The sequence below is a fragment of the Lolium rigidum genome, chromosome 2 (assembly GCF_022539505.1).
Source record: "Lolium rigidum isolate FL_2022 chromosome 2, APGP_CSIRO_Lrig_0.1, whole genome shotgun sequence".
Taxonomy (NCBI): Eukaryota; Viridiplantae; Streptophyta; class Magnoliopsida; order Poales; family Poaceae; genus Lolium; species Lolium rigidum.
The window spans coordinates 125147835-125175373 of record NC_061509.1 but is presented as its reverse complement, the minus strand read 5'-3'; the positions used below and the strand labels follow the sequence as shown (position 1 = coordinate 125175373).

The 27539-nt window shown below is 45.0% G+C and overlaps 3 protein-coding genes across 3 annotated transcripts; 2 read left to right on the top strand and 1 right to left on the bottom strand.

Annotated features, from left to right (window-relative positions):
• Positions 1-1979: 1979 nt before the first annotated feature.
• LOC124687188 lies at positions 1980-10821 on the top strand. The gene is made up of 21 exons (XM_047221003.1): positions 1980-2063; positions 2164-2236; positions 2328-2450; positions 2566-2735; positions 3188-3346; positions 3603-3749; positions 3918-3981; positions 4467-4771; positions 5444-5572; positions 5694-5807; positions 5894-5980; positions 6580-6702; positions 6816-6909; positions 6979-7113; positions 7213-7347; positions 8321-8469; positions 8550-8681; positions 9567-9890; positions 10137-10278; positions 10364-10459; positions 10575-10821. Exons 1-19 carry the CDS (start codon positions 1980-1982, stop codon positions 10269-10271), a joined length of 2682 nt encoding a protein of 893 aa, XP_047076959.1. The 3' UTR covers positions 10272-10278; positions 10364-10459; positions 10575-10821.
• A 9158-nt stretch (positions 10822-19979) lies between these two features.
• Positions 19980-20594, top strand: LOC124690078. Its single transcript, XM_047223513.1, has one exon. It carries the CDS (start codon positions 19980-19982, stop codon positions 20592-20594), a length of 615 nt encoding a protein of 204 aa, XP_047079469.1.
• Positions 20595-23263: 2669 nt separating this feature from the next.
• On the bottom strand, positions 23264-25729 carry LOC124692322 (exocyst complex component EXO70B1-like). Its single transcript, XM_047225660.1, has one exon. The coding sequence runs from the start codon at positions 25598-25600 to the stop codon at positions 23591-23593; it is 2010 nt and encodes a 669-aa protein (XP_047081616.1). The 5' UTR covers positions 25601-25729; the 3' UTR covers positions 23264-23590.
• Between the last annotated feature and the right edge of the window lie 1810 nt (positions 25730-27539).

The window sequence follows — 27539 nt, the reverse complement described above, 5'->3', positions numbered from 1 at the left end:
AAATATATTCGCATGTGCTGCATATGGTCGTATCCGAGGTATTCATGTCTATATCAGAGAGTGGCCATAAACTAAGTGTAGCGTGCAACGACTGTGGCACACACGAATAAGTTTGAGGCCACCACCTAGCCTTCCATTGCGCCTTTGTTGAATCATTGGCCAACACAAATGAGGCCTCATACATTTGGTCACATGGCAGGCAGAGGGACTGTCCTCAAACTAAGTCTAGTGTGCAACGAATATGGCACACACGACTAAGTTTGAAGGCAACACCTTGCCTTCCACTGTGTCTTTGTTGAATCATTGGCCAATGCACTAGACAAACCAAAACGAGGCCTCATATTTAGGATCACACGGCAGGCAAAGGGAATGTCTGCACACTAAGTCCATGTGCAAGTAATATGACACACATGACTAAGTTTGAGGGTAGTACCATGCCTTCCGTTGTGCCATAGTTGAATTATTGGCCATTGCAGAACTGAAGAAGCAGAAACATGCAAAGCAGGGTATCAGAGGCCTCATACAATGAGGACATATGGAGGAGATGTTTGACCAGAACCAATGACATGGTGATGTTAAGTCATGCCATAAGTTCTGATCAATCATCTCCTCATACTATGATCTCAGGTTATAATCATTGGCCTAGTTCAATCAAGAAACAAAACAAGTAGCAGTTCAAATTGAGTACATTACGAGTGGTAGTTAGGGTACATTACAAATTCTACTTAGGCCACATTACGAATTCTCCAACAGTACATCTAGAACACATTCATCACTCGTCACAAGTAGCCCTGATCCTCTTGAGCTTATCCTTGATTGCAAAGTTCACTTGAAGCAGATCGTATATGTCATACTCTAGCTTTCTCTTCTCAGCCTCCAAAGTCTTTTTTTCTGCCTCCCATTTCTGTTTCTTAGCCATCATCACTTGTGCGTGTGTTCTCTGCATATTCTTAGCATAGCAACTTCGTTCTTCAAGTCCTCCCACTCCTCTTGCATCTGAACAAACTAGCGCGACTCAGCTTAATCTTCCGCACAACAATCACAACATGCTAAACCCGAACAGAAAAAAACCTTCCCCTCATGCATGCGTAGTACAATCTGCCAGTTTCACCAATCCAAAGCTCAGTCTATGAAGGATCCACCGCGATTGGAGATTAGAGTAACAGATCTAAGCAAATAGAGACTGTGAACAGCAAGAACTGGACAAGAACAACAACCAATGGCGACGAACACCTTGCAAACATCAATACGAACCCTATCCTAATGGAAACCCTAGCAGATTTAATGTGCATATCGTTGCAAATGCCCGAGAATGGAATGTTCCGCCAGAACGAGTACGAAGGTGAGAAGGAGAGGTCATTGCCGCCATTGTTCCGGCCGAGGATGAACTCGAGGTCGCGGGCGAACTCGAGATGCCGATGAAGACTGCGGAGCAGATTGCGGCCGATGTTGCGCTGCTGCTCGCCGACGTATCTTCCTCGGTATCGGTGCTCCTCCGTGCGGCGGTCCGGCGGATTGGTCGGCGGGAGGGGAACCGCCGGGTGATGTGACAGTTTGGAGAGTTGAGAGTGCAATTGCGAGTGAGAGGAAGGAGAGAGGAGCGGTGAGGCTAATTAAGGCGCGTGTTTCCAAAGGGACACCGACGTTTCCACCTCTCTTCCCCATACGTGCAGTCTTCTGACCGCAATGAGCCTGATCCCAAAGAAACTGCCATTCCAGACGTTCCTTCACAATCTGTCCGAGGGATGAACGCGGTGGTCTATACACAACCAAACTGATCGAAATTTGTTGGGCTGATAGGAGCCGAGGTCCATCCAGCTACCAAACGCGCCCATAGGAACCGCGTCGAGCGAACTACCCTGTGCCTTCCCTCAAAAAATAGAAGGAGCTCCCTCTGGCACCGCCGCCGCCGCCTCCTTCTCTCCCAGCCGCCTCCGGCCCCGAGCAATCCGACCGAGCGCGTGAAACGCCCTCGCGTCATGGGGCGACCTAAGGGCGGCGCCGCGGAGGCGTCGAAGAAGCCCAGGGCCAAGCCGAAGCAGCGCGGCGGCGTCGACTTCAAGGTAACCACCACCCCTGCCATCTCCTGGAGCGCCCCACAACCCCCATTCTCCGCTCGGAGCCACTTCCGACGCTAACAGGTTAAGATGTTGTGGTTCGCAGAAGTACAAACACAAGGTAGGGCGGAAGCTTCCGCCACCTAAGAACACTACCAACACGGAGATTAAGTCCAAAAGTGAGGCGAGCTTGTCTGCTTGGTTCCTACTTGGTTCCGACGTGCCGCAGCGATTAACTAGGGTTTTTTTCGTTGTGTTGTATGCTTGCAGTGATCGTGCTGCCGGAGCAGAGCATGGCGTCGGAGAGGGCGGGCATGGCAGTGAACAAGCGCGGGCTCACGCTGCGGGAGCTCCTGCAGCAGACGGTGCATTATAATCCCAAAGTGCAGCGAGGTGAGCTAGCAATGCACGACGCATTGTGTCAAGAAATGCACTGAGTTGCACAACAATCCATCTCAATTATTCATTCTAGGCAGCTCATGAGAATTGTGCTGTATTTTGTTTGAAGCTGCATTGAATGGAATAAAGGATCTTGTCACTAAGCACCCGGCAGAGCTTAAACTGCACAAGGTTGCTATGATTGAGAAGCTGCAGGAACGGATCTGCGACTCCGACAAGGTGGTTCGTGAATCGTTGTACACAATACTGCAGTCTCTGATATTCCCATCGTTGAAAGAGGTACCCCCTCCCCACCCTCTCACCAAATGCTGCGGAAGTTGTTTAACTGAACAATTAAGATGCCATGTTTAACCTTTCGCGTCACACCCTCTTCAAATAGATGCAAGGCTGCGAACCTAGTATTGCTCATGTCACAATGTTCCCTATATGAGCATAATATGCTGCCTGCTTTTTTAATGCATCTTTCCTTAACACCTTGACGATCGGTGGTAATTCATGAAGATGCTCTGAACACTGAAGCACCAACCTTCGCTTCATTTTTGAAAGCCAAAATTTTCTACTTTGTTTCATGGACCTTGGTGTCTGTTCGAAGTACTGAAGTAGTATAAGCACATACATGTCATATTTTCAAAATCTTATTCTTCTGACCTGCTCCAGTTTTCTAAATCTGCTCCTATAGTTTGTATGATCTTGGCTCGAGAGGTCATATTTTTCTCTATTGACTATTACAGGACAATGCAATATCTACGCGGAGTACTCTATCTCTGTTGATGGCAAATGTTTTGAATGGAATAACACACCTTTCTATGGATATCCAGTTGATGGCTTTCAGGTTTCTGGAGCTAGTGATTCTTAATTTCCCATCTTCCTTTCCCAGATATGCTGAACAGGTCAGTGGAATTCAATCATGTATTGGTGTGTTGAAAGTTGAATGCTTGCCTGTGTGGTAAGCAAGTTTAGTTTGTTACAAATGTAGTTTTAGGGACTTGCTTTGTGGTTTTAGTTCTACAGTGGCTATATTATATGGATTTGTGGACTAAGGAATGTATTGTTCAAACTGATTTCCATTCCTGCTTGGTGTACGAATTGTGATTGACCATATCTGTTGTCAACTAATAATCTCTTTTGCACTGTTGCTTCTGGCAGGCTTTCAGCAACTTTGTTGCTGTACTGAGCAATGACAGGATCCATCTGCAGGATAAGAGTAAACTTAACAGTGTCCTTGCTGGGCTTGGGCACTGCCTTTCCTTGGTTGCCCGTGCCACGGAAAATGATGATGCATCAAATCAACCGGTTAGCAAGCTGAAATTTCATCTTTTTTGCTTCGATTTTTCTCCTTCCTGACACAGATGGAGCTTTAATGAAGAACTTGATGGGATCGCAAGTGCAATTATTCTGAAATGTGCAGATCCACGGAACACTTCTATTGTAATAAACATAATCTTTTCTCGTGATCTACAGGTTCATAACCTTTCTACGATAGAACTTTGGAAACCCACTCTTGATGAAGATAACTCTGGGAGTAGTAAGTCTTCTAAATACTATCTTCTTCTGTTGGGTACTTATATGCTAGCAATTTGTGCATTCCACCTTTAAGGAACCAAAAACACTGAATGTGAATTTGGTTGTAGTATACTAGTATAATCAGAGAAGCTCAACCACCAAGCTTGCTGGAGCACCGAACTCCCTAGGTATTTAGCACATTTTAGCTTTGTTTTCCGTTTCCATAGGATCTGCAATCTGGTTGCAAAATAAACAAACAGTGGCACTTTCTGTTTCGTTCTGATAAACAAACTCAGAAGTGTTTAGTTAGGATAGTTAAGTGGCGTACAATTTATTTGGGTGGTCTAGTTGAAATCGCAACACCAAGTTAGAACAATATTCAAAAAAATGATAAAATTTTGGGTGATAGCATAACACAGCTGTTACATCCCCTCTAGCAATTTTTCAGTTATGATCTTCTGTTCGTTGAGCCTTCTTATCAGTGTTTCATTCGCTTATGCAATGCAGGTACATTTGCGACATCCAATGTACTAACGAAGCTTCAAAACCTCATCCAAATTCTTGTTAATTCTATAGAGGTTTCAGCTTCAGAAATATGTGCAAAGCCAGCAAATGATGCTCCCTCAAGTGAAGCATTATTGTCAGCTCTTCATTGCCTGGATCTAATATGTAGAACTTTTGTTCGCGAGGCGAAGAAACCTCAGATGGAATTTGGGAGAACCAAAACTCTGTTTGGGCCTGACTGGTTGAATAGCTCTGTGTTGGTATATCTAAAGAAACTGTGGGGAGTGAAACGCTTGTTTCATGAAAAGGTACAGTTTTTCCCTGCTCTGATCAGCCAATAGAGAAAAACATCGTATTGTTTCTGGGTTTGATTAAGTAGTCTTGAAGTGATCATGAAGAATGGGTGAATAGAACCAACATAAGTTGACAAGGAGGGAAAATAATCCTTTAGGATTCCTCAAGTCTCTCTTTGAGTGTCTTCTTCACCTGATTTCTACAGTATATGAAAAAACATGACAACTTCGAAGTAGTTTGTTTGGATTTCAGACAGTAAAGCACCAGTAGTTGAGATGCGTTTCCTCCTAAAATGTATGGGCTCCCTATGGGTCATTCCTTTGTTCCGAACACCCTCCAGTCACACAGATATTTTTATGGGAGTCAATCTTTTCTAATTCGTAAGTGTTTCCTTTGTTCTAAAATAATAGCAAAAAGTTGATGCTCCCATTTGCGATTTACTCTTGTTTTTATATTAATTTATATCAGAACACTTGGTGCTGTAAGGTGTTGGTAATGATATGGTTTTTATTTGAGATTTACTTGTGTATTGTGATGTTCAAATATTTTGGAAGTCTTAGGTTAACATATTTCTTGTAGACTTTATCCGCTTCAGACTATTAATCACGCTTTCTTCAGAATGTTTTGGCTATAACAAACATTTTGGTGGGATCTTAGCTCTTATGAATTTGTCTTTCTCATTGCAGGGAGATGACAGATTTTTCATCTTCAATCTGAAAATTGCTGAAATATTTTTGTGTTTGCGCACATCAGTGGATGATACAATGTTTTCAGCTGAGGAGTTATGCCAGTTTGTATCTTCTTTATTTGCAAAGGTTGTCGGTGGTTTCATTATTGTTGCCCTTTCTTGCAGATAAATCTTCGACAGCTTATGATATTTCTTCTGTGCCATTTCATGGATTTGCAACTGTGATTGGTGTTTGTTTTTTTAATCAGGCAAAAGTACTTCGTAACAAGGATCTCATGGAAACATATTTGGGTCCACTTATAACTTGCATACCTGGTCTTATATCCAATGCCGCAGATGACTCAAAAGGATATTTGTTGGAGGCATGACTGATTTCCTTATACTGACCTGTCAAATATGGTTGTTATTTTATAACTTTATCAAAATAAAAGAGTATATTCAACTGCAGGCATTTACAGATGCATTTAGAGACTCCAATGTGGATTGCAAGCTAATCTTGCCATACTTGGATGCAGTGGGAGAAATGTTGCTTCCTGTAGGTGCCTTTGTTGGATCTGAACTCAAATTCCTTCTGCATATATTGGCATGTTTAATTACCCAACCAAATAGCTCGTACAACATGCACATAATCTGGATTATCAGATTGATGCTTGTATTAAAATAAGGTAAGGTACTCTATAAAACATGGAATCTCAAGTTCAAACTCAATTACTGAGTAGAGAAACAACAAACGAAAATTCAAACTGATGATCAATAAAAAAAGTGATGCAAAAGTCACGTGTCACAGCAAACTTCTCAGTTCCCTTCTAACACCACTCAATCATGTGAGGTTTGATCATTTGCAAAATTGTAAGTCATTATTTCCCTCCTAATACTAGTCAATCATATTGAGAGTTGATTATTTAAAAAAATGAAGATTGCTAAGTCATTCTGTAGATATGCTTCCAATTTCTTTGTACGGATTTTTTTATTGATTTGGTCCTGAAATCTGAATACTTCCCCGCACTTATTCATTCTATATGTTCAGCTGAAAACAACACCACCGTATAAAGATTAACTTTTCTGTTCTTTACAAAGGGAGTACTGATGTATAATTTGCTTTCTAATATCTTTCCTTTGTTTTCTTGTGTATAGGAGAAATCAGGAATAGCTTATACTGAACATGATTCAGGCATATCGGAATATCGTAGCACTTGGATAAATGAGCTACCTGGAATATTACTACAATCAGTTGATAAAGCTCCTACAGTTACAAAGGTCTGTTGCAAGTTTATTTATGCAGTACAGAGCTGTTAAACCATTCTTCACTATTGTCTGTGACTGACCTTCTCAGGAAATTATGTAATTTATGATGATATGAATGTTCATAGGTTGTTTTGGAGCTTCTTCTAAGAATTGGACAGTATTTCCCCACTTTGGAGTGTGGAAACCTGCGACCCATTGCACAGTTATTTGGTACTAAATGTAAGTACTCCACTACTCAAGAGATCTTATGTCTGTTTTTATCTTGAACTAATATCATTTTGCTGACAGCTTCATCTGGAACGGTAGAGCTTGGTCCTTTTATTTACCTTCCACATGACTGCCAAGAACTTGCCATTGCATGCATTTATTACTTCTCCAATCTGCTCCCTCACATAATCGAGCCTTTGGTTTGTTGCTGTTTAAGTAAGTTTTTATGTTTCAACAATACTGCTTTTTTTAACAACTGTACAGTTATGCTCTTCCCTGTTGAAGTTTGTGGATATTCTAATTTATGTAATGCAGGTGATAAACTGGAGCCCCTCATATTATTTAGAATTGTTGAAGTTCTACAGTCAACATACAAGGTTGGGAATTTACAGATAACAGAGCAACTAAGTTTCTTGTCATTGCTAATGGCACAATTCGATGTTAATCGTGGTGAGTACTTGAAGTTAATAAGAGTTGGCTCTTATTAAGTTTGTTATTTTAGCTGAAACTTTGTGTTTTACGTAGTGACTGGTACAATAGGAAGTGATGGGGATAAGGCTTCATATACAAAATGGAATAACTTGTCGAAAGCTGCAACCATAGAAAAAAGATATACCATTAAACATAATTTTGGTATCACATTGATTCTTGAAAATTTACAGCTTCATGAAAAAATACAACACATATTTTTGTCAACCTCATGATAGAATGCGACCTAGAAAAATGTAACATCCTCAAACAAAATGCAATATTATTTTTGAATTTTGAGATGGTGGCACAACTGTAACATCCTCAAACAAAATGCAACATTATTTTTGAGATGGTGCCATTGCACAACTGTCTTCGTTGCTGCTGGTGGTTGTTTTCTCGTTGCATGCGTGTCATGAGAGGATCAATATCTGCACTGTCTTCGCTCGAGCCCCTCCACACTCTCCGGACCCACTTGCATGCTGCCACCGATGCCTCAGACGGATTGTGTGCTACTCTGCCACCACCTTGCTGTGAGAGGTGTAGGTGGCAGAGGAAGAGAGACCGACAAGGAGTTCGAAGGAGGAAGCAGCCAGCAGGGGAGGATTTGGCAGGCTTGGGGGTGTGGCATGCAGTGAAAGAAGAGAGGGGAATGGGGTGAAACTCAGAATGGTTTTTAGATTGAGCACTTGGTGTTGATAGGCCACTGTATCATAGGATTCAGCGGAGTGCCATTTTTCTATAGAACGCGGGACCTCATTGATAGGCCATTTTTTCCCGGGACGATAGACCCTGTTTCTGGTGGTAGTGCAGGGATAGAATAATAAGGAATCAGTTATAATTACCAATCCTTGCATTACCTGGCAAATCCCCAAATATGGCTTATTGAATGACTTGAGCAGAGGTGTTTTTTTTTTGCTTTGTCTGACACTTGCCTTGGAATTTGTTGACCTAGATATGTCCTGTACTCAGGAGGATGCCCGAAAGATCTCAAATTGGAATACTTTCAAGGCCTTGAATCACTTAATTTTGACCTCATTATCTGAAATGGGTGATGGCTCCCTGGTCCTTGAATTGATATGGAATAATTTATCTAATGAAATTGTGAGCTTTCATAACTGCTTTTCTTTTATATTTTTCTCATAACAACCCAATTGCACTCATGCTAGTTTGCTTTACTACAGGCACGAAAACCATCACCACATAACATTAATGGTCTGTTCAGGATTATTGTTACACTCGATGCAGCAACAAATAAGCTCATGGATGAAGATGTCATTAAGCTTATAGCTGGCTACTTGGTCGATGCTGCTCGGGTGTGTACTCCTTATTCAAAAGCTTTGATACTCATAGTTGGATGATTGTTGCACCTATTATTTTTCTGCGGCTTATTCAGCGGATCGTAACAGATGTATTGCATTACATGTTAAGAATTTCAGAATGGCTTTTAGATTGAGCACTTGGTGAATACCACTGTATCATAGGATTCAGACAGAGTACCCTTTTTCAATAGAACGCGGGACCTCATTAATAGGTGTCCCGTGTTTCTGGTGGTAGTGCAGGGATAGAATAATAAGGGACCAGTTGTAATTACCAATCCTTGCATTACCTGGCAAATCCCCAAATATGGTTTATTGAATGCGATATATCACTGACGCTATCAGTTAAACTGAGCTATGGGTAGTTGCCAGTTTAGAGAACAGAGCATCGCTCTGTTGGTTAGGTGTGCGGGAGCGCATCCCGGCCACCCGGGTTCGAGTCTTGAGTTTAACCCGGGGCTCATGGAGTTTTCTTCTATAAAAAAATGCCAACGGGTGCTAGTGCCTGGGTTGGTCTCGTTTTAGAGGGTAGTTGCCAGTTTACAATCACTTAAGGAACTTTTCTTGCATACAGGCTCATTGTCATAATATTTGAGAAAGAAATCAGAAACAAAGTTGATATATTGGCATTATGTATACAATTTTCTAGAAAGAAGTTGAATTTCCAGTGAACACCTTTGGACAATTCATCAACTTTATCGGTTCACCTGGTTGATGCTAAGAGTAGATAATAGCTGTTATTATTTGATTAGCATGCGACGTAATCATTTACGTGCTTCTCCTTCTGTCCATCATTTCTTGATCAATTCCATTGTTCTCTTATTACTCTACTTCTGGTTGTGGTTGTGAATTGATGTTACCCCTGTTATCATGCATCTGCAGGATTTGTCAAAAACAATTGAAGTGGGCTTTCAGTCTGACAAGACAAGATTATTTCAATACTTTATAAAGCCCTGCAGAATCATGTTTGAGCAGAATGACAAGCTTCTCTGCTGCACATTGGAGATGCTTAAATCTTTTGCATCAGGAAACGATCATATATTTTCATCTGTCTCCAATTTAGATTATCCAAGGGAGCTTTCACAACGAGCTTGTATTGTCACAACCATACTGATCTTCTTATGCAATGATCAGAGGCTCCATCGAAATCTTTCTCTGAGCAAAACGGTTATTAAAGGCATCATGCATCATATAAGGCATCAGATGGTGAGCGGTGATGAGACAAAATCCCTTTCTTTGCTAGTCACAGAGTAACTTTGAGCGCCTTCAAATAAAACATTTTTCATAATGTGTCAATTTGAGGAGAGTGAAAACATAATGTAGCTCGGATAGACTGGCTTGCATTATAATTCCTGAATGTAGTTCAGACTTCAGAGATAATTCCTGAATGTAGTTCAGACTTCAGACAGACTTGTTCTTACAATTATTTCATTTTGTGAATTCTTGCTGCAGGATTCTAATGTGCCCGATGTAACATATGGAGAAAAGCAGACATTAAAATTTGCTTTTGAGCAACTCAAGACCAAAGCATTGCAGTTGAACTGTTGGGATAGAAGTGAGCTGGAAGGGCTTTCAAGCACCACCTAATGTAAATGTGAGTAACTTCATCATGATTCACTAATGATGCCACTTTCAATTTTCTTCTTTTGCCAAATGAAACCCTCATCTATCTCTGACAGGGACATCCAGATGTGCGCCATTTTCCAAGTTGCGTCGCATTGCAGAGGTGTGCACCATGTATGTCAGGCGTAGCTGTTACTAACAGTGTACTGAAGGTTGGTGCTTCCAGACAAAGGCAAGAAATGCCGCTGGGTATCATATATAATCATGTTTCACGCCTATCAGATCAAATCAGTAGATTTGTCATGACCGTACCAGTACTTACTGCAGGTGGTTAGAAAAGATGCTCGGTTCACGTTTCTTGTGCCCTGAAAACTACCAGTCAAAGACTTCCAGCAAAGTACAGTTCAAGTTGCTCTTTAGATTTTCTTTTGCTAGAATCTTTTTTGAGCTAATTTTTGGCAGTTTGGAGTAAGTTAATTCAAAGAATATAAGTCGTTAGTTTTTTAGATGTATCCTTAAACTGTTCAAGCATCCACTGTGCGAATTGCCACCCAAGCTGATTGAGCCAAACCACTCGTGAGCACTTCATATATGCGTGGTGGACTCTTCATTGCATTATAAAAATGCAGAAATTTTGATCTCAGTTATCTTGAGCCGTTGATTTGATAAACTATTGTGTTGCATTTTTGTGTTGTGAAAACTATTCCTTGGACACCACTCTTTGACTAAGTGATGGTAACATCCAAATAATTGTCTAAATAATTATGTGATATTTTCAAAATTTCTACTAGTAGTACTGCTCCGTCCTAAAATGAAGGCGCCTAAGGATTATTTAAAAGTCAAACTCACTAACTTTGACTAAATATTTAGAAAAAATCTACATCTATAATATTGAATAGGAACATTAAGAAAATATATTTTATGGTGACTCTGTTGAAATGAATTTAATATCACAATTCTTCATATTTTTGTGTATAAGCTTGGTCAAACTTAGAAAACGTTGACTTTTAAAGAATCCTTAAGATGCCTTACATTTGGGACAGGGGGAGTATGAATCAAAGCCACAAAGAAGCCAGAATTGTAGCTATTGTTTTTCTTTCTCAAAGATAGATACCCCGTCCTCCACCTCCATGTTCGGCAGCCCCCACCTCCTCGGAAATGCCCCGGGGGCGATGTCGTGGGGCGGGGTCTGCCATGCGCCCGGAAGTGATGGTCGGAGTGTGCTCAGCCTCGCACCTCGGTCCCTGATGAGACTGGGAGCGAGCGGACCGAGTCCTGGTGAAGTCTGACGAACTCCAAGTGAGCCTCTAGATCCTCTCTTCAGGCCTCGTATTCCGGTGTCCCAGGCGGCGGGTACCGTATCAGGCCACGAGTAGCGGCCAGGGCTTCCGCTAGGGTATGGTTCCCTGAACGGTGCGGCTCAGACGAACGATCAACACTGGGTGTGACCCGATGGCCCCCGGCCGGGACTTGGGGCGGGCTGAAGGTTGAGGATGCGCCTCGGGCCTCGGCATGGGGCCGACTCCTGCTTGTCCCGGGTGGGACAACTCTTTCGGAGGGGATGCCCCTCGGCGGCACCTCTCGCGCCACCGGATGGCGCCTGCTCCACCGACGGCGCCTCCGCGCCACCGGATGGCGCCGCTCCACCGGCGGTGCCTCTGCGCCACCGGATGCCATGTCTACGTTGGCGGCGCCTCCTGCACCGTCAGAGAACTGGTCATCGTTGGCGACGCCGCCTGCGTCGCCCGGTGGTGGGACCCCGTGCTTGGCGGCACCTCCTCCGGCGTGCGCGTCGGCCTCAGCCGCATGTTGAGGCTGTGGTGGAGGTAGAGCTGCAACGCTCGATCCAACGTGCTGCTCACCACCTCCCACGGTGTTAGCGCGCCGCGCGCGGGCTCAACTCCCAGACCTTCTGCCGTAGCAGGGCCGTGAGAGCGAGTACCTGCGGCGGGCGTACCAAACGCGGCAGTGCCAGCCCCTGCAACAGTAGTCCTCTTCGGCGCCATGGCTGATGATGATGCGGCCGAAGTGGGCGATGGTGACGATGTCGATGATGATCACAAACTTGTTGTCGATGACGAAGGTTGTTGATGCCGAAACACGAGCGCCCCCTACCCCCCTGCAGCGCGCCGGATGTCGGAGTCTCGCCTACGCGGACACCGGGGATGAACGCACACCCATTTTTGTTCGGTAGTGGGCACGAAGGCGTTTCGGCCTCAACGCCGCCTTAGGATCATGCCAAGGCGCAGGAAAATCATACACAAAGCACACGAGCATTTTTTTACCCAGGTTCAGGCCGCCCTTTGGCTAACAACCATACGTCCTTCTTTGGTGGATTATCTCAGGTGGATAGTGTACAAGATGATGAATTCTCAGGTGCCGGGAGGACGCTTTCTTTGGCTCCTACACCCCCTGGGCTTCCTTTTTTTTTTTTGCTCTCCCTTTCTCTCTTCATACTCAGCTAGATTGTGCTAGTCCGAATCAGACTAACTCTTTCTATCCTTGTCCTGGATCTTCACCTTCATGTTATATCTCGTTCTCTTCTCTTTCCCCCGTTGTCCCTTCGTTTCCCTATGTCCTTCCCCTATGGCTTTTCCCTTTGTGTTCCTTCTTGGTTTTCCCCTTGACCCTTTGTTCTCTTTCCTTTCTTGTTCTTGTTGTTGTCCTTTCTCCTTTTCACTCTTGTTCAGGTACTCCTCTTGTATCTCCAGAGATTGCCACAACGGCTAGTCCGAGCACCGCCCAAGAGCATTCCCGGGCTCAATCGGTTGGAGCCACGCGGACATTGGGCAGGTGGGTGGCGCGAGCGGCCAATGGACAGCCACGGGCGGTGCGCCGATGTACTCGATGGTGGCGTGACAGCTCGGGCAGTGAGCTGTCACTCCTGTCCGTTGTGCAGGACTCTGCAGGCCCGCACCATGATGACGCGCAGGGGTACATGCGCCTCTCCCGTTCCCCATGTTGGTCCTGACACGTCTTGTCAGGTTCGGTTGACCTCCGCTCCCGGACCGTGCCTGGCCAAGGAGAGGCGGTTCCATGGTCCTTCCCGGGGCAGTCCGGACCGCGCCTTGGCCTGGATGCCCCGCTCCTCCATCCTCAGCCCCTCTTCTAGGGGCAACCCCGGAGGTAGCCCAAGGATCGCTCCTTGCCCAGCTTATCCTGTTCTCTTTAACTTCCCTTGCTGTCCTGGTTCGTCTTTGTCCGGTAGCGCTTGTCAGCCACAAGGGTGCCTACGTCAAAGGTAATTCTTAACGAAGTTACACTTGCTTTACCATGGTACATACCTGACATGTTCATTGCGAGCGTGATTGGGCGCCATGGGCTAGAGTCCGCGTGCCGCGGCGTAATCGTGAGGACACTTGGTCCCATTATGCCGACAATATATATAGTGGTTTTACGTCAAAATACACCGGTTCGCAAAAGAATCAAGCGAATCGGGCGATCGACGACTGAAAGAGGGGAAGGGTGGCGTGCCCTAACAAGGTGGGCGCGCCACCTGGGCTCTTTTGGCCCTCATGCCTCTCTAGGTCTGCTCCAAAAGCCCATCTTGCTTCTTCTGGTAAAAAAAATAACGTCCCCAAAATTCTATCTCAATTTGACTCCTTATAGGTCTCTAAAAGTGAAAAAAAAATACACAAAACAGGGTTTTTCAGTTCTGCAGAGTTATAACCCAAATAAAGGAGATCATTGGTAAATCCTCATAAATCAATGCAAAACATGGTATTATCATCATATATGTTGCAAATATGTGGGAATTCACGTTAATAAAGTACAAAGTTCATGTATGCATTTTACATGCATCACCAACCTAGTTCAACGCAAGTTTGACGCCAAGATCATCGCAATAAGGAGCGAAAGCGGCACCGAGCTCAAGGAATACATGCTTGACGAGTTCTTTAGTGAGGTGGGTATTGCTCACCAATACTCACCCCCCTACACTCCTCAAGAAAATGGTGTCGCCGAGAGGAAAAACCGAACGTTGATTGATGCGGCAAGGACAATGATGACGGAGTTATAGTCTCCGTATAACTTTTGGGCGGAAGCTATATCGACCACGTGCCACGCCACCAACAGCCTCTACTTCCGCAAAGGCTTAGAGGAGACACCATATGAGATACTCACGGGACACATACCTAATGTGCTATAGTTCAAGGTCTTCGGATGCAAATGCTACATTCTCATCAAAGGTATCCGACTATCCAAGTTCGATTCTAAAGCTCAATAAGGGATATTTATTGGTTATGCCATGGAATTCCACGCCTATAGAGTCTACAACAAGGCCACGGGTCGGGTTGTAGAATCTTGGGACGTGGAGTTCTTCAAAGATAACGGTTCTCGAGAAGAGCCATGTGTTTATTGTGACATAGGTGATACAATTCCCTCGGAGGCCATAGGAAGAATGGGTATCGCTTCGACCGACCCATTGAGCACCTTAGGGCCGACTTGGAAGAACCAAGCTCCAACACAGATCCATAACCTTCACTTGACCAAGCTTCTTCTCCCGAGCAATCAAATGCACCTCAACAAGAAGAGCAAGCTAGAGATCCTCAACAAGAAGAGCAAGATCAACCTCAAGCTACAAGTACCGCACCGGGTCTTTCGTGGGTTTTCTATTCTGCTTTTTTGGCGAGCAATCAAATGTTGGGAGCCTCCGATGTTGTAGAGACTTGCTCCAACGTGTGAGCAAGATCAACCTCAAGCTACAAGTACCGCACCGGGTCTTTCGTGGGTTTTCTATTCTGCTTTTTTGGCGAGCAATCAAATGTTGGGAGCCTCCGATGTTGTAGAGACTTGCTCCAACGCGTTGTGAAGGTTCGCCGTCTCGACCGGCTTGCATAGTGGAGAAGTGAGCGCTCGTTTATGGTGTACTCACTGAGGAACAAGGTGACACCTTTTTGGCAGTTGGCAACCTGTTGTGCTGCCACACCTTTTCAATGTAGACGTACTTCCATTGGGAAGGAACTACAAGAAACAACCTTGCGTCTTGTCTCTGCCATCGGCCCCGTTGTTGCTCTTACTTTGCTTTGTTTCTTCTTTGTACCTTTGCATTTGTGTATCAATTTTTTTCTTGCATCATATAGGGTCACTTTCATCTCAAAAGCTAACACCTTTACATTTTTGCATCACCTAAAATTTAGAAAGATAAGAACTTTTGTAGCTCCTATTCAACCCCTTCTAGTCGCTACTTCACCCCTTTCAGCGCCTTCTCGGGAGAGCTCAACCTTGCCACATGCTCCCACCGTCCTATGGTTTGCCTCCTTCAGCGGGCTGCTCGACCCCGTCAGCGCGCGGGTCTTATGGGCCGGCCGACCGCTCACTCCCGGCGCGGCCTACGTGGCGTCCGACTTGGGGTTGCATGGAGGAGAATGCGGGACGGAGGCCGTGCGCTCGACATTGCCCACCGTTGGGGCGCGTCGTGTGGCGCTATCCTTCTTCCTTACGCGGGGTGCAGACTTCGTGGCTGACCTTGTCGTGATCATGCTCGTTGTCGGACCGGTGAAGAAGAAGATCCAGAATAACTACACCCCTACATAGCGTGCCAAATGTTGGAGTGTGGGAACACATACATGGTCGCGAGCACCTCTCGCAAGCCACGAACACTGTAGTGTGAGGGTTTATTCCACCTTGAGGTGGCTCTTGTGGGCCCCCCAACGCCTCATGATCGCTCCGCTGCGAGGAGAGCCGAGGCTCTCGTGAATGCTACACCAAGCGTAGTGTCTCCCTCAAGTAGTGCGTCATGGGAAGCGAGAGCTCGGTGTCCGAGGCTGCTACGAGGGGCACTAAGATGGGGGAGGCGTCAGAGGATTCGAAGCGCCTGCTCAGGAGTGCTCAACTTCACCACACCACATGCTCCCACCGCCCTATGGGTTGCCTCCTTCAGCTGGCTGCTCGATCCCGTCAGCGCGCGGGTCTTTTGCGCCGGCCGGCCGCTCGCTCCTGTCGTCCTGCGCGGCGTCCGGCTCGGGGTTGCACAATGGAGAATGCGGGAGGGAGGCGGAGCGCTCACATTGCCCGCCTCAAGGCCCCGCCGTGTGGTGCCATCTTTCTTCCTTCTGCGAGGTGCAAACTTCATGGCTGACCTTGTCATGATCATGCTCGTTGCTGGAGTGACTTAAGAAAAAGATCCAAAATAACTACTTCCCTACCTAGCATGCCAAATGTTGTAGTGTGGGAACACGAACACTAGTGATGTGGATACTCCCTTTTAATTGTTCGATAGTGGGCAGCAAGTATGCTCTAGATCATCGTCAACCTACACAAACTCAAGGGATTTTATCTATGTTCATGTTGTCTGGAGGCTAACAACCCTGCGTCCTGCTTGTTTGATTGTATTGATCTCGGTGGATGAACATGTTTTTGTGTTACTGGGGGAGAGGCCTCCTTGTCGGGTGCTCTACGCAAGGAGAGAACTAGGGTGGATCTGATTCCTCTCTACTCTATCGACCTCCCTCCATCGAGGCCATGGTCCTCCTTCTATACCTTGAAGGGGATACCACAGTGGTCGACAGAAGGCCATCCTACAGCTTACAACTCGGAGTCGCGATGAGACAAAGACTTACTATACACTCCAAAGAAACGACAAAGGACAGACAATACACGACAACGAACCAGACAATGTCATGTCCCATCTTTTGTCCCCGATTCTTGATGCTTTGTGTTCCCGGGGTTCGTCCTTCAATGCCATGGATGGGCCCTTGGGGTCCCTCTGCACCATCCTATACATGGGCTTCTCCTAGGAACGGCTAAGATACAAGCCTTCCTTCTCCTGGTCTTGGGCTTGCTATAATCACAACAATGGACATGCTTACGTTGGGATGGTGTTGGTGATAACCATGCCCGATGGCACAGACTCGCCCTGCTTTGTCCTTCTTCAGCATGGACTGCCCATAAAGCTATCAAAGCTGAGTCATGGATGTCGTCTTCCTTCCCGAGGTTGGAGGGAATGTGTCACTAATGACGATTTACCCCCTGGGAGGAGTGGTACGAAAGGATATCTCTCGAATTCCTTTCCAAAGAGCCTTTTACTCCGGCAAAGGGTCTACTCGCTCAGATAGAATCGTTGTTTCATCGATAGCCTATGTATAGCAACGACGAGATGATGATGCATGCTTTTCTAGAAGAGTAAGCCCATGCCGCCGCAGATGAAGAAGAGCAATTGGTAGTCCTTGCTTGCCTTCTACTATTCCAAGTACCGACCTGAAAAATGTCGCTGCTAGACGTGGATGTTCTAAGTTTGGGAGATGAAAGAGCAAGGAAAGGCGGAAGATGGAGGGTCACAATATGTTGTATGCCGACTATTTTGCCGAGCGCACAACTTGTACCCGAAAGGAATTTCAGCACCGATTTAGGATAAACATGGGGCCATTCATGAAGTTGGTACACAGTGCGAGGGCATACGACCCCTACTACATGATGAAGAAAGACGTTATCAGAGTGCTCGACTTCTCATCAATTTAGAAATACACCGCTGCGATGAGGATGCTTGCACTATAATAAAGGTTACTACCTAGTTGATGGCATCTATCCAAGATGATCCACATTTGTGAAAACAATGTCTGAGCCCCAAGGTCAGAAAAAAAATCTCACTTTTCTTCGCGCTAGGATGCAGAAAGGATTTCAACATGCATTTAGTGTGCTCCAATCTTGGTTCGCTATTCTCCGGCACCCTGCTCTACCTTGGTCTCAAAATCAGATGCGAGAGGTGATGTATGCTTATGAAATCATGCACAACATGATTATCGAGAGTGAGTGCGGAAATCCGCAGCAAGGGATGATCATCCATATAATAACCAGGGTCCTACTGCACAGTTGATCACCAGCTGCGTGCAGAGTTTACTGATTTTCTCTCCACGCACTAGGAGATTTGTGACTAAGTTGTCCATCAACTAGATGCAAAATGATTTGGCAGAGCACCCATGTGCGCTCAAAGGAGTCGCAGCCTAAGTGCTCTAGTTTTTTTAAGATTGTGGGAATTAATGTACTTTTATTTTAATTATTGTAGGACTCAATTTTATTAATTTTTGTATTAAAACTTCAGAAAATACCATGATTTTTGCACAAAAAAGGTCAAAACCCTTTTGTGGGCGTCATATGGGGTGCGCGGCTGGGTCGTAAGAAAAGAAGCAGCCGGAAAAGAGAGGAGATAAAAGATTTGGCCTACATTTCATCTTTGGGAAGGAGTTTGTTTGGTCCCTGGAGAACAGCTGCAATGTACTATGTGCCGACGCAGCTAGCCCCGGGCAGGCAGGACAAAAGGCAGGGATTGCTAGATGCGCGCAAGGTGAGGTGAACCTTAGCGGCGAAGGCTTCCGAAGAAAAGCATAAGCAGCTATTACTAGGTCATAGATCGAGATTCCCTCAGCAAGAGATGGCTGTGATCTATGGCGTAGCGTTATCATTATATCAACTCTACATTCTTAACCGCAGAAAAAAAGCCTTTTGTATATATGGAAATCAAAGGTTCTGGTTCCAGGAGATCTGAAGTCTAAACGCAGTTGAGCTGGAGTTCTGCAATTCAAGATACAAAGATTGTACTTGTACCCACCTGAGAAGGGCAAGGTTGCACATCATTGTCTATTTTTCTTATGCTGCTGGAATTCTATGGATCGACATCCAACCACTCTCATCCCAGCTTCTATGTACGTATAAGCTGTACCCTCCATCCATTTTTTTTAAAAAATCATATACTGTAGAATGAAAGCACTTAAGTGTTTTGCTAAAATTGCACTCTCAGAACTGTCATTTTAAGTTCAGCAAAAGATGAACCATACATATCACAATTGCAAAGATGTTATGCACCGAAACCATCTAATTCTTCAATCTAGCACAGCTGGCTGGTTGCAATGTTAGGTGACTAAGATTTACCGAAAGTACTAGCAAGAACTAAAAAGACTCCATGGTAAAACAAGAAAAGAAAAAAATCAGTACGAGGTAGGTTAGGTTAGAACCATACATAACACAAGCGCAAAGATGGTTATGTATGCATTGAAAACATCTGACGAATAGGTTGATGAAAATGGTGCACTTCCATTAGAATGCCAAACGATTTTTATCTAGAAAGGAATGCCAAACGATAGGATTCAGCATCAGTTTTTGAATATACATTGGAAACAGTATTGGATCGACAATGACAAGCAAAGGAAAGGGGGCAAACCCCAAAAGCAGCACGGTTGGCAAGTTGCAAGTCCACAATCAAGATAATGTTTTCAGCATAACCTCAGAAGAAGCAAACTCGTAGTATCGCCAAGACAACTGTTGCGCATGAACGAGGTATATGGTTAGGAGTCGTGTGCACGGAACAAAACATTCGTGTTTCTGTTGCCTTTTCTCTGTCTGTGCGTCATTCTTTTTTGCTGCTACTTTGGCTTTAATGACCAGCCTTTGATGTTAGTACTAGTTACCTTTCTGCTGCCTGCCCAGACCCACCCCAAGCCCTCTCATTTCCTTATTTCTTCGGTGCCCATCATAATTCGTAACATGTAACTTTTTATCGATGCATGTGATGCTGAAGCTTCCTGGAAGAAGCCTTGAAGATTTAGAACCACCTTAGTTATCTCAGTCTCAGGTCTCAGCTCACCACCCCTTATATATACCCATGGATCCCTAGGAACCAAACTCCATGCCAAAAACACACATGCATGTGCACAGTTAGCTAATAATCACAGAAAACACCACTGAGACGCCACTTTGATTGATTTCTCGCCGTCCCTTTGTTTTTGAGAATCGATCAAGATGAAGGCGTCCCAGTTCTTGAAGCAGCTCTTCTCCGCCATTGTGGCCGCTGTGAAGGGGAGGTCTACCGCGACGGGCAGCAAGACGAACCCCGTGCGGACGCGCCTCGTCATCTTCAGCATCCTCCGGAACAAGAAGCTCCTGATGAGCGCCATCAACAGCAAGATTCACGCGATCATGGGCGGCAGAAGCCAAGACGACAGCGAGCGCGGCAATGGCAGCAACCACCTTGTTGCGGCCGTGAGCAGTGGAGTTGGTAGGAAAGCCGCCGTGCTGCAAAACCTGCCGAGCTTCGTATTGCTCAACAGCCTTCCAAGCTTCACCATGGGCCGGGATGGCGGTGGCAGCGATTCGCCATTGGTCATGGTGAGCAGCGACGTGGAGAAAGAGGAGGGCGGAGAGGGTGTGGCGAAGCAGCTGCAGCTGGCGAACGTACCGCCAGGGTCGGTGATCGATCTTGCCCGCAGCGCGGCGGAGCGAGGCGGCGTGGAGTTCAGGCTGGAGGACGAGATCGACCACGTCGCCGACGTGTTCATCAGGAAGTTCCACGACCAGATGAAGCTGCAGAAGCTCGAATCCTTCAAGAGGTTCTGCGAGATGCTCGAAAGGAACTAACTTGATCAACAGCTGAATGATCACCACATCGATCGCTAGCTCAAATGCAGACTCTGGAGGGTCGAATCAGTATGATTTAAGTTAGAGGTTGATTAATTCAACTCCTAAGCACTCCGAGAAAATAACCGGCGCATACTGTAATTTTTACTCTTTTTTTTTCTCAAAAAGAGTAAAAAGGCACAGGAGTAGGTCGCGATTTGAACAGGTCCCATCATCTGTTGAGCTCTTCTATCTACAGCGTCATCGTTATAAAAATGTCTTGGCACTGATCAGCAACCAATTTCCCGGATCAGATCGATCATGTATAAGATCAACAATATATTCTAGATTTAGAGTACTCTTACAAGATTTACACGTCAGATATTCAAACTCAAGACAAGTCACTATAGTAATAGTAAGTTACGTGACTAACTCTTCTCCTACTCTACATTTAGTTATTTACATTGGCAAAAGAGAGCCACAATCACATCAATTCAGGTAGGGACATGAGAAATCAGCATACATGAATGAATAGTACTTAGATAATTGCAGAAAGGTATACCAAATCACTTAACAATTTGCCCTACTGGAGTTAATCTTGGGGACTGAAAAACATCAAACTGCGTTGTATACTAGAACACAAGGAAGGGGAACTGTTTTCTTCGTTCTTAAGCGGATCTTAACAGTTATGGTGTGGATGTCTGTGCATCATATGACAGCAAGTGGTGCTGTAAATTTAGAGACATGTTTCCCCATAAAATTACAAACTTCCCATCCAATTTCTTTTTTACAACTTTAAGCAGCTTCCTGAAAGGAATCAGATGTAGAACTTCGCTTAACACCAGCGACCAGAAGATGTTTGACAATACTAGAACATCATTGTTATTGGTTTAGACAGAGCTCTAAACAAAACGAGAACACAAAATAGAGCCCTTTAAGGCGAAGCATACTGACTACTGAGAACAGGGTGTCAGTTAGAGCTATGAAAACATCCTTGATGGATCCTAGCTAGAGATGGCTCAAAAAAACGGATCCTGATACTGCTAGGCAAGAAAAACCTAGGCCTTCCACAGCGTGGTCAATGCCCAAAGCCTAAGAAGTTTGCCAAAAGCTCTTCGACTATGACTAGCACTAGGCGAGCGGAGCAGGCTGAGGAGCAGCAATGCAAGGAGAATGAAGCGGAGCACTGCGTGCCCGTTGCGCCCGTTGCAGTTAACAACTACTCCCTCTTGTCACCTTTAATCGACGTGAAAAAAGTATGTACATAGGCCATTCGGTGTGCATGGCTCACGTCGATTTAGTACGACCGGAGGGACTAATAGGAATGGCTTGTTTTTATGTTGGCCCGCCAAGCCTATCACAACCCTCCTCCTTTACCTTGGCTTGGGACCAGCTATTCCTAAAAGGCATAGGTGGAGTACTCTTAGAAAAAAAATGAGTCGGGCCCTTTGGCAAGTCAGGCCGATATAGTCTTAGCACTGTAAATAAAAAGTGTGGGATCACCAAGTCTGAGAGGCCACACACGATTATTCACCATAATTTCTTCCAAATGTTCCTTCCTCTACACCGGTTTGCAGGACTCAGGAAATTCCCAGCTTCAACAAACACTACAGATTAACATACTTTCACTTTAAATAAGTATCATCTTTGAGTTTCACAGGATTTTATCTCCAAAAGAACTTTAAATTAGCAGCTTCACAAACCCTGATAAGGCATTAGGTATATTAGAAACATTTGAAACACGGTTCCATGTTTCTAATGTTCAAACTTCAAAGTGCAGCTGGGGGGGCTATCAAGAGATGGTCTTGATATCGAACAACATGGAGACAATCATAACAAGTGTGAGATAGTTGCTATAAAATCCCCTCAAATAAAAGATAGTTGCTAAATTGAATTGACAACCATGGATGGAATTGGCGATAGTAACATAACAAATGTGCAATTGGGGGCATCTAGAAAGAAATACTGACAACCACAGGCAGAGCTGAGCTAAATCAACCCTTACAAAATACTAGTTGGATAATAGTTCCAGCAACTTCACGTGCTAATCAAATGTGCCGAGGAACCAACACGTTACATCCAAATGACGCAGCTCTTCTTACAAAGGGCACAACCAGTCGATCAATCAACATATCGGTCACTAATGGAGGACATCCAGATAATGCCTATGTTTTCTTCCTATGGGTGGTATCACGAAACTGAGTTACTTTGCTTTAATCAGGTCACAGATTTGAAATCATACTGCAGACTCAAGAAAGTCTCCAGGTACAAAGATAGCAATAGCTCATAATGAAATACTTTTATTTAATTTATTACTAAGACGTATGCTCATTGAAGCATCTAAACAAACATACAACATATGATAAATTTTTAAAACACATTATAAGAAAATATACAGCTTTTTCATATTCATCAAATGTCAAGTAGTTTTCTGAATGTACCATCAATTCTGGAAAAAAGGTTGTAGTCTGTTTATGATCATAAATCTATTTATGTTTGTCATCAATGGATAATGTCAACTATGATTTTCATAACTCTGTTAGTTTCTTCATCTTACCATGTAAAGATAAGATTTAATCAGTAAGAAGCCATATTTTTTTTAACAAACTAACTTGACCATGAAGTTTGTTCTCATTCTGCTGAATATCATATTCAGCAAATCAATTGTAAATTTGTTATGCCTGCACGGCTAGGTTAATAAGAAACTGCTTGTTTGATCCAGTTGCAAACATGTTCAAGGGATTACCAATGACTTACTTAGTACCAAATTGTATTGCAGCTACATGAAATAGTCAGTAAGGAGACTAGACACTTAGAATCAATATTCAATCCATATACACAATTTCTTAGTGCATACCAACAGTAGACACACAAAAGATTCCTGTTTGGATTATAGTATTGTACCAACTGCTAAAGGAACAAATACCCATTTAACAGATGTCATGAGTATATGGCAATTCAACAATAGAAGATCACTTCAGCAAGACATACCTGAAACTGAACCTGTCAACTATGAGCTATGTTCTTCGCCTAGAGTGATTGGCAGACCCTGGTGAACCTTCAAATAAATCAGAAAGTTGATCCTCCAAGTCCTCTGGGGTATATTTTATATATTTTCCCGAGCTTCTTCCACCATCCACCTGACTACCATATCTTCCTAAAAAAGCACGATATGCTGGAATCACATTTTCGGATATAGATATCTTAAGCTCTTCTCGGAGTTGGGGATCTGGAACTTTCCAGATTGTCTGGTTCCTGTAAATTTCCTCAAAGGCCAAGTTGAAATTCTTGAACTTCTCCTTAATGGACATCCTAGAACTTGAATGCCCACTGCCACTGCCACTGCCGCTCCCACTTCCACTCCCATGTACATCATCCCTCAGATAAGACAAAGTCTTGGCCCATGAAATCCGTAGGTAGCTCTTTGAATACTGCCGAATCTTGCCACTGCGCCTTCTTACCCAGTGATCGCCTAAAATCTTCCCAAGCTCGGAATCCTTCACCTTCTGAACAATGTAGAGCAAATTGTTCATGGAAAATATGCACTCCAGGGCAGCATCTTCATAAAGTTTAGATTTGTCCTCCAAATTGGCCTCCAGGTAACACATGAGCTTCAAAAGGCGCCTTCCAAGAGGGGTCATGCTCTCTAAGTGTTCTGGATCATGATCCTGATCTTCAGGTCTTTCCACAGAAGGGTGATTGTCGCCACCATCATCCAAGAGGAGATCAAGTGTCCCGCAATAAACGACCAACAACCTCAAATAGTTCATGACATAGCGAGTCATTGGGTGGATCTCCCCAGCAATCATTGCCCTCCTCGATGACTCCTTCTGCAAAACCTTCCCAAACTCGAAAAGGGTACCCCTTACAGCATCCCCAAGCCTATCAAGAATTGCTTGAACATCACTGATTACACCATCACCGGAACTTCCGAGACACAGATCCTTCATTTCAGGGATTACCTCAGCAAGTGCCTCATACATGTCAAGAATCCGCGAGAGCTTCTCTGGCGAGCGGGGGCACACAGCCACAGCCTCCCCAAAGTTAAGAATCTGCATTATACATCCTTTGGTGGATTCAAGGAAGCACTCCTCCTTGAGTTGGTCGGACACAGCGAGCACCTGGTCGCAGAGTCGGCGCTCGCCAGCAAGCAGCACACGCACGACCGTCTTAACCCCTTGCACCCACTTCTTCATCTTGTCGTTGAGCTGCTTCCACTCCACGCGCTGCACCTCGTCAATGCTGAGGCGCTCGACGCCCAGCACGGAGAGGTACTCGTCTTGCAGGTCGCGCCGGATGCTGCAGTAGGCATCAGCAAGCTCACGCCCGTACCCTGCACACGCCATCCGGTCGGCGATGGCGCGCAGATCGTCCACGGCCTCGGGGCGGACGGGATCGAACACGTGGTCGTCAAACGGGTTCCCCAGCCCCAGGGGGCCGCCGCGCGCGGTCTCCGGTGTGGCGTCGAGGCTGTGCGGCGTGGCGGCGTCAAACTCGGAGGAGGTGTCGAGGTCCTCGAAGGATCCGAGCGAGAAGCGGCGGAGCGAGAAGCAGAGGCCAGTGGGGTCCAAGGGCACGGCGTGGCGGACCATGTGATGGCGGAGCTCCTCTTCGAGGCGCGCCATGGCGAGCTGGACGGCGACTCCAGCGCGGCCGGCGCCGGAGGCGCCACGCGCGAGGTGCTCTGTGGCGACATCGACGGCGGCGAGGTACTGCGCGACATCGTCCTCGGGGGCCTCGAAGACGAGGGCCTCAGGTGTTGCGTCCCAGAGCTGGATGAGCTGCTCGGCGGCGTCGAAGGCGGCGGCAGAGGAGATCTCTGACGATTCGGTGGAGGAGAGGTCGGGGGAGGGGAACAGGTCGGTGGTGATGGATGAGAGGCGGTTGTCGAAGCCGGAGAGGATGCGGATCATGTCGTCGGCGGCGTTCTTGGAGGTGGCCAGGGACTTGACGATATGCTGCGCGGCGGCGAGGACCTTGTCGCTGCCGCCGGTGGATTCCGGGGGCGGCGGGGGCGCCGCCGACATCGCCGGCAAGTGAGTACTTGGGGATTGGTGGAGCGGAGGTAACTTGGGTGCTACGCTGCTGCTGCTGCTGCCGCCGCCGCTTTTTGACTGCTGGATTAGAGTAGAGTGTTCACGGCCACGGCCGCGCCCGCGCTGTCAGTGTCCGGGGATGAGCCGATCCTCTTGTCACTTTCTTTTTCTGTTTTTGTTTCTTTTCTCTATTTATTATATGAGATCTTTTTTTTCTTTCTTTCTGATTTTCTGATTTCGGCTGGAATCCGTAAATTCCAAGGCCGGTGGCTGCCAATCCAGCTGGAATCAGACATATTTTAGGGTCGGCGACGGTCAATCCGGTTGGAATCAACCCAAGTGGCGCGGCACGGGCTGGTGGCACGAGCTCGGGAGGTGGCGGCGGAGATGGGACGGCGACGACTGTGGGTCGGCGGCTCGGCGTCATGCGGGAGGAGGGCTCGGAAGAGCAGTTGGCCCTCTCGCATTCGTTTTTTCAAGTATACATAAATGTTTCTTGGCTTTGCAGCGGAGGTTCAAATATATGAAGCTTTCTAAATTTTGTGTGAGGAGAGCATTTATATAAAAGCTACTGGTGCAATGTTTAGAAGTCAAATTGCCATACTACCTCCGTTTCAAGGAATAAGGCGCACGCGCAACCCAAGACGAACTTTGACCATAAAAATTGAGCAATAAAATCTTGATTATATTATATGTAATTAGTATCGTTGGATTCGTATTGAAAAGCACTTTTTAATGATATTAATTTCATATAAACAATCTTTATCTATTTAAAGTAATTCTTGGTCAAACAAAAAGCTCGTAAAACGATGGCGCCTTATTCCTTGAAACGGAGGTAGTATTATTTTATTTTTAGCAGTCCTAATCAAATGTACAAAGAAGATGCTGACATGTTGTTGAAAAAATGGAGATGCTGACATGTATCTCTATGGCTTGTAAATCCGCTCGAGGAAATGCTACAACAACATACTTTCTCCGTTTCACGAATAAGTAAACGTGCAGAGTTTCCAACACAGATTATCAAGAGAAAATTACATTGAAAAGATACAAATGAACATCTTTCTCCTCTTTAATTTTTTCACCTCCAACAAACTAAATGCATGTAGAAAATCAAGATAGCATGTGTTAAATATTGTTGCATTCGATTTCTGTACGATGAGAGAGAAGCAATTTTTTGCTACTTTAAAATGCATTGAAAAGATAAAAAAATACACTATTTTATGGAGAAAGTTTGAGGCTAAATGTCGCAGATTTGGTGCACATAAGCACCAATGATCCCTTTTCAGAAAAGTAATTTAAAAATAAAAATTTCAGAAAAATCTGAAAATAAATCATGATGTAGTTAGTATTGTACCCCAAACGTGTAAATTTTCAACTGAAAATAATATGTATTTTGGTCTGCACAAAATTAACATATATGTGGATCTGAATATAGTGATTCAAATCTCCAAAAAAAGATCAGCCTTTTGTCATTTTTGTGTAGCTTAGAAAATAAAACATTTATAATTAAGATTTTATACGTTAGTGGAATACATCACTAGCTACTTTTAGAATTTTATTACATAATTTTTTGAAATACATAAATATAATTTTTTATTTTTTTAATACAATAAAACCACTGGTACCCATGATTCAAAAGGACTTTTCGCTAAACGTCCACTTATTTTGATAACAGGGAGTAAGCGCTGGTTCGACCTAACAAGAGCGACCCAGCGTGAGAACCAACCTGTGGTTGGATGGTTAGGAGGGCAGTGGCATCCCCAACCCACCAGAGTTCAAATCCTAGATTTGACACTTTGGTGTCTCATAAAGGCGGAATATTCTTCAGTGGGAGGCGACGTTCCCGTCGACAGCGAGGCGCCTGTGGTGACTTCGTCAATCTCAAGACCCGCCGGATCAGTTCTTCAACGCAGTCTCTTGGAGGTGCTCA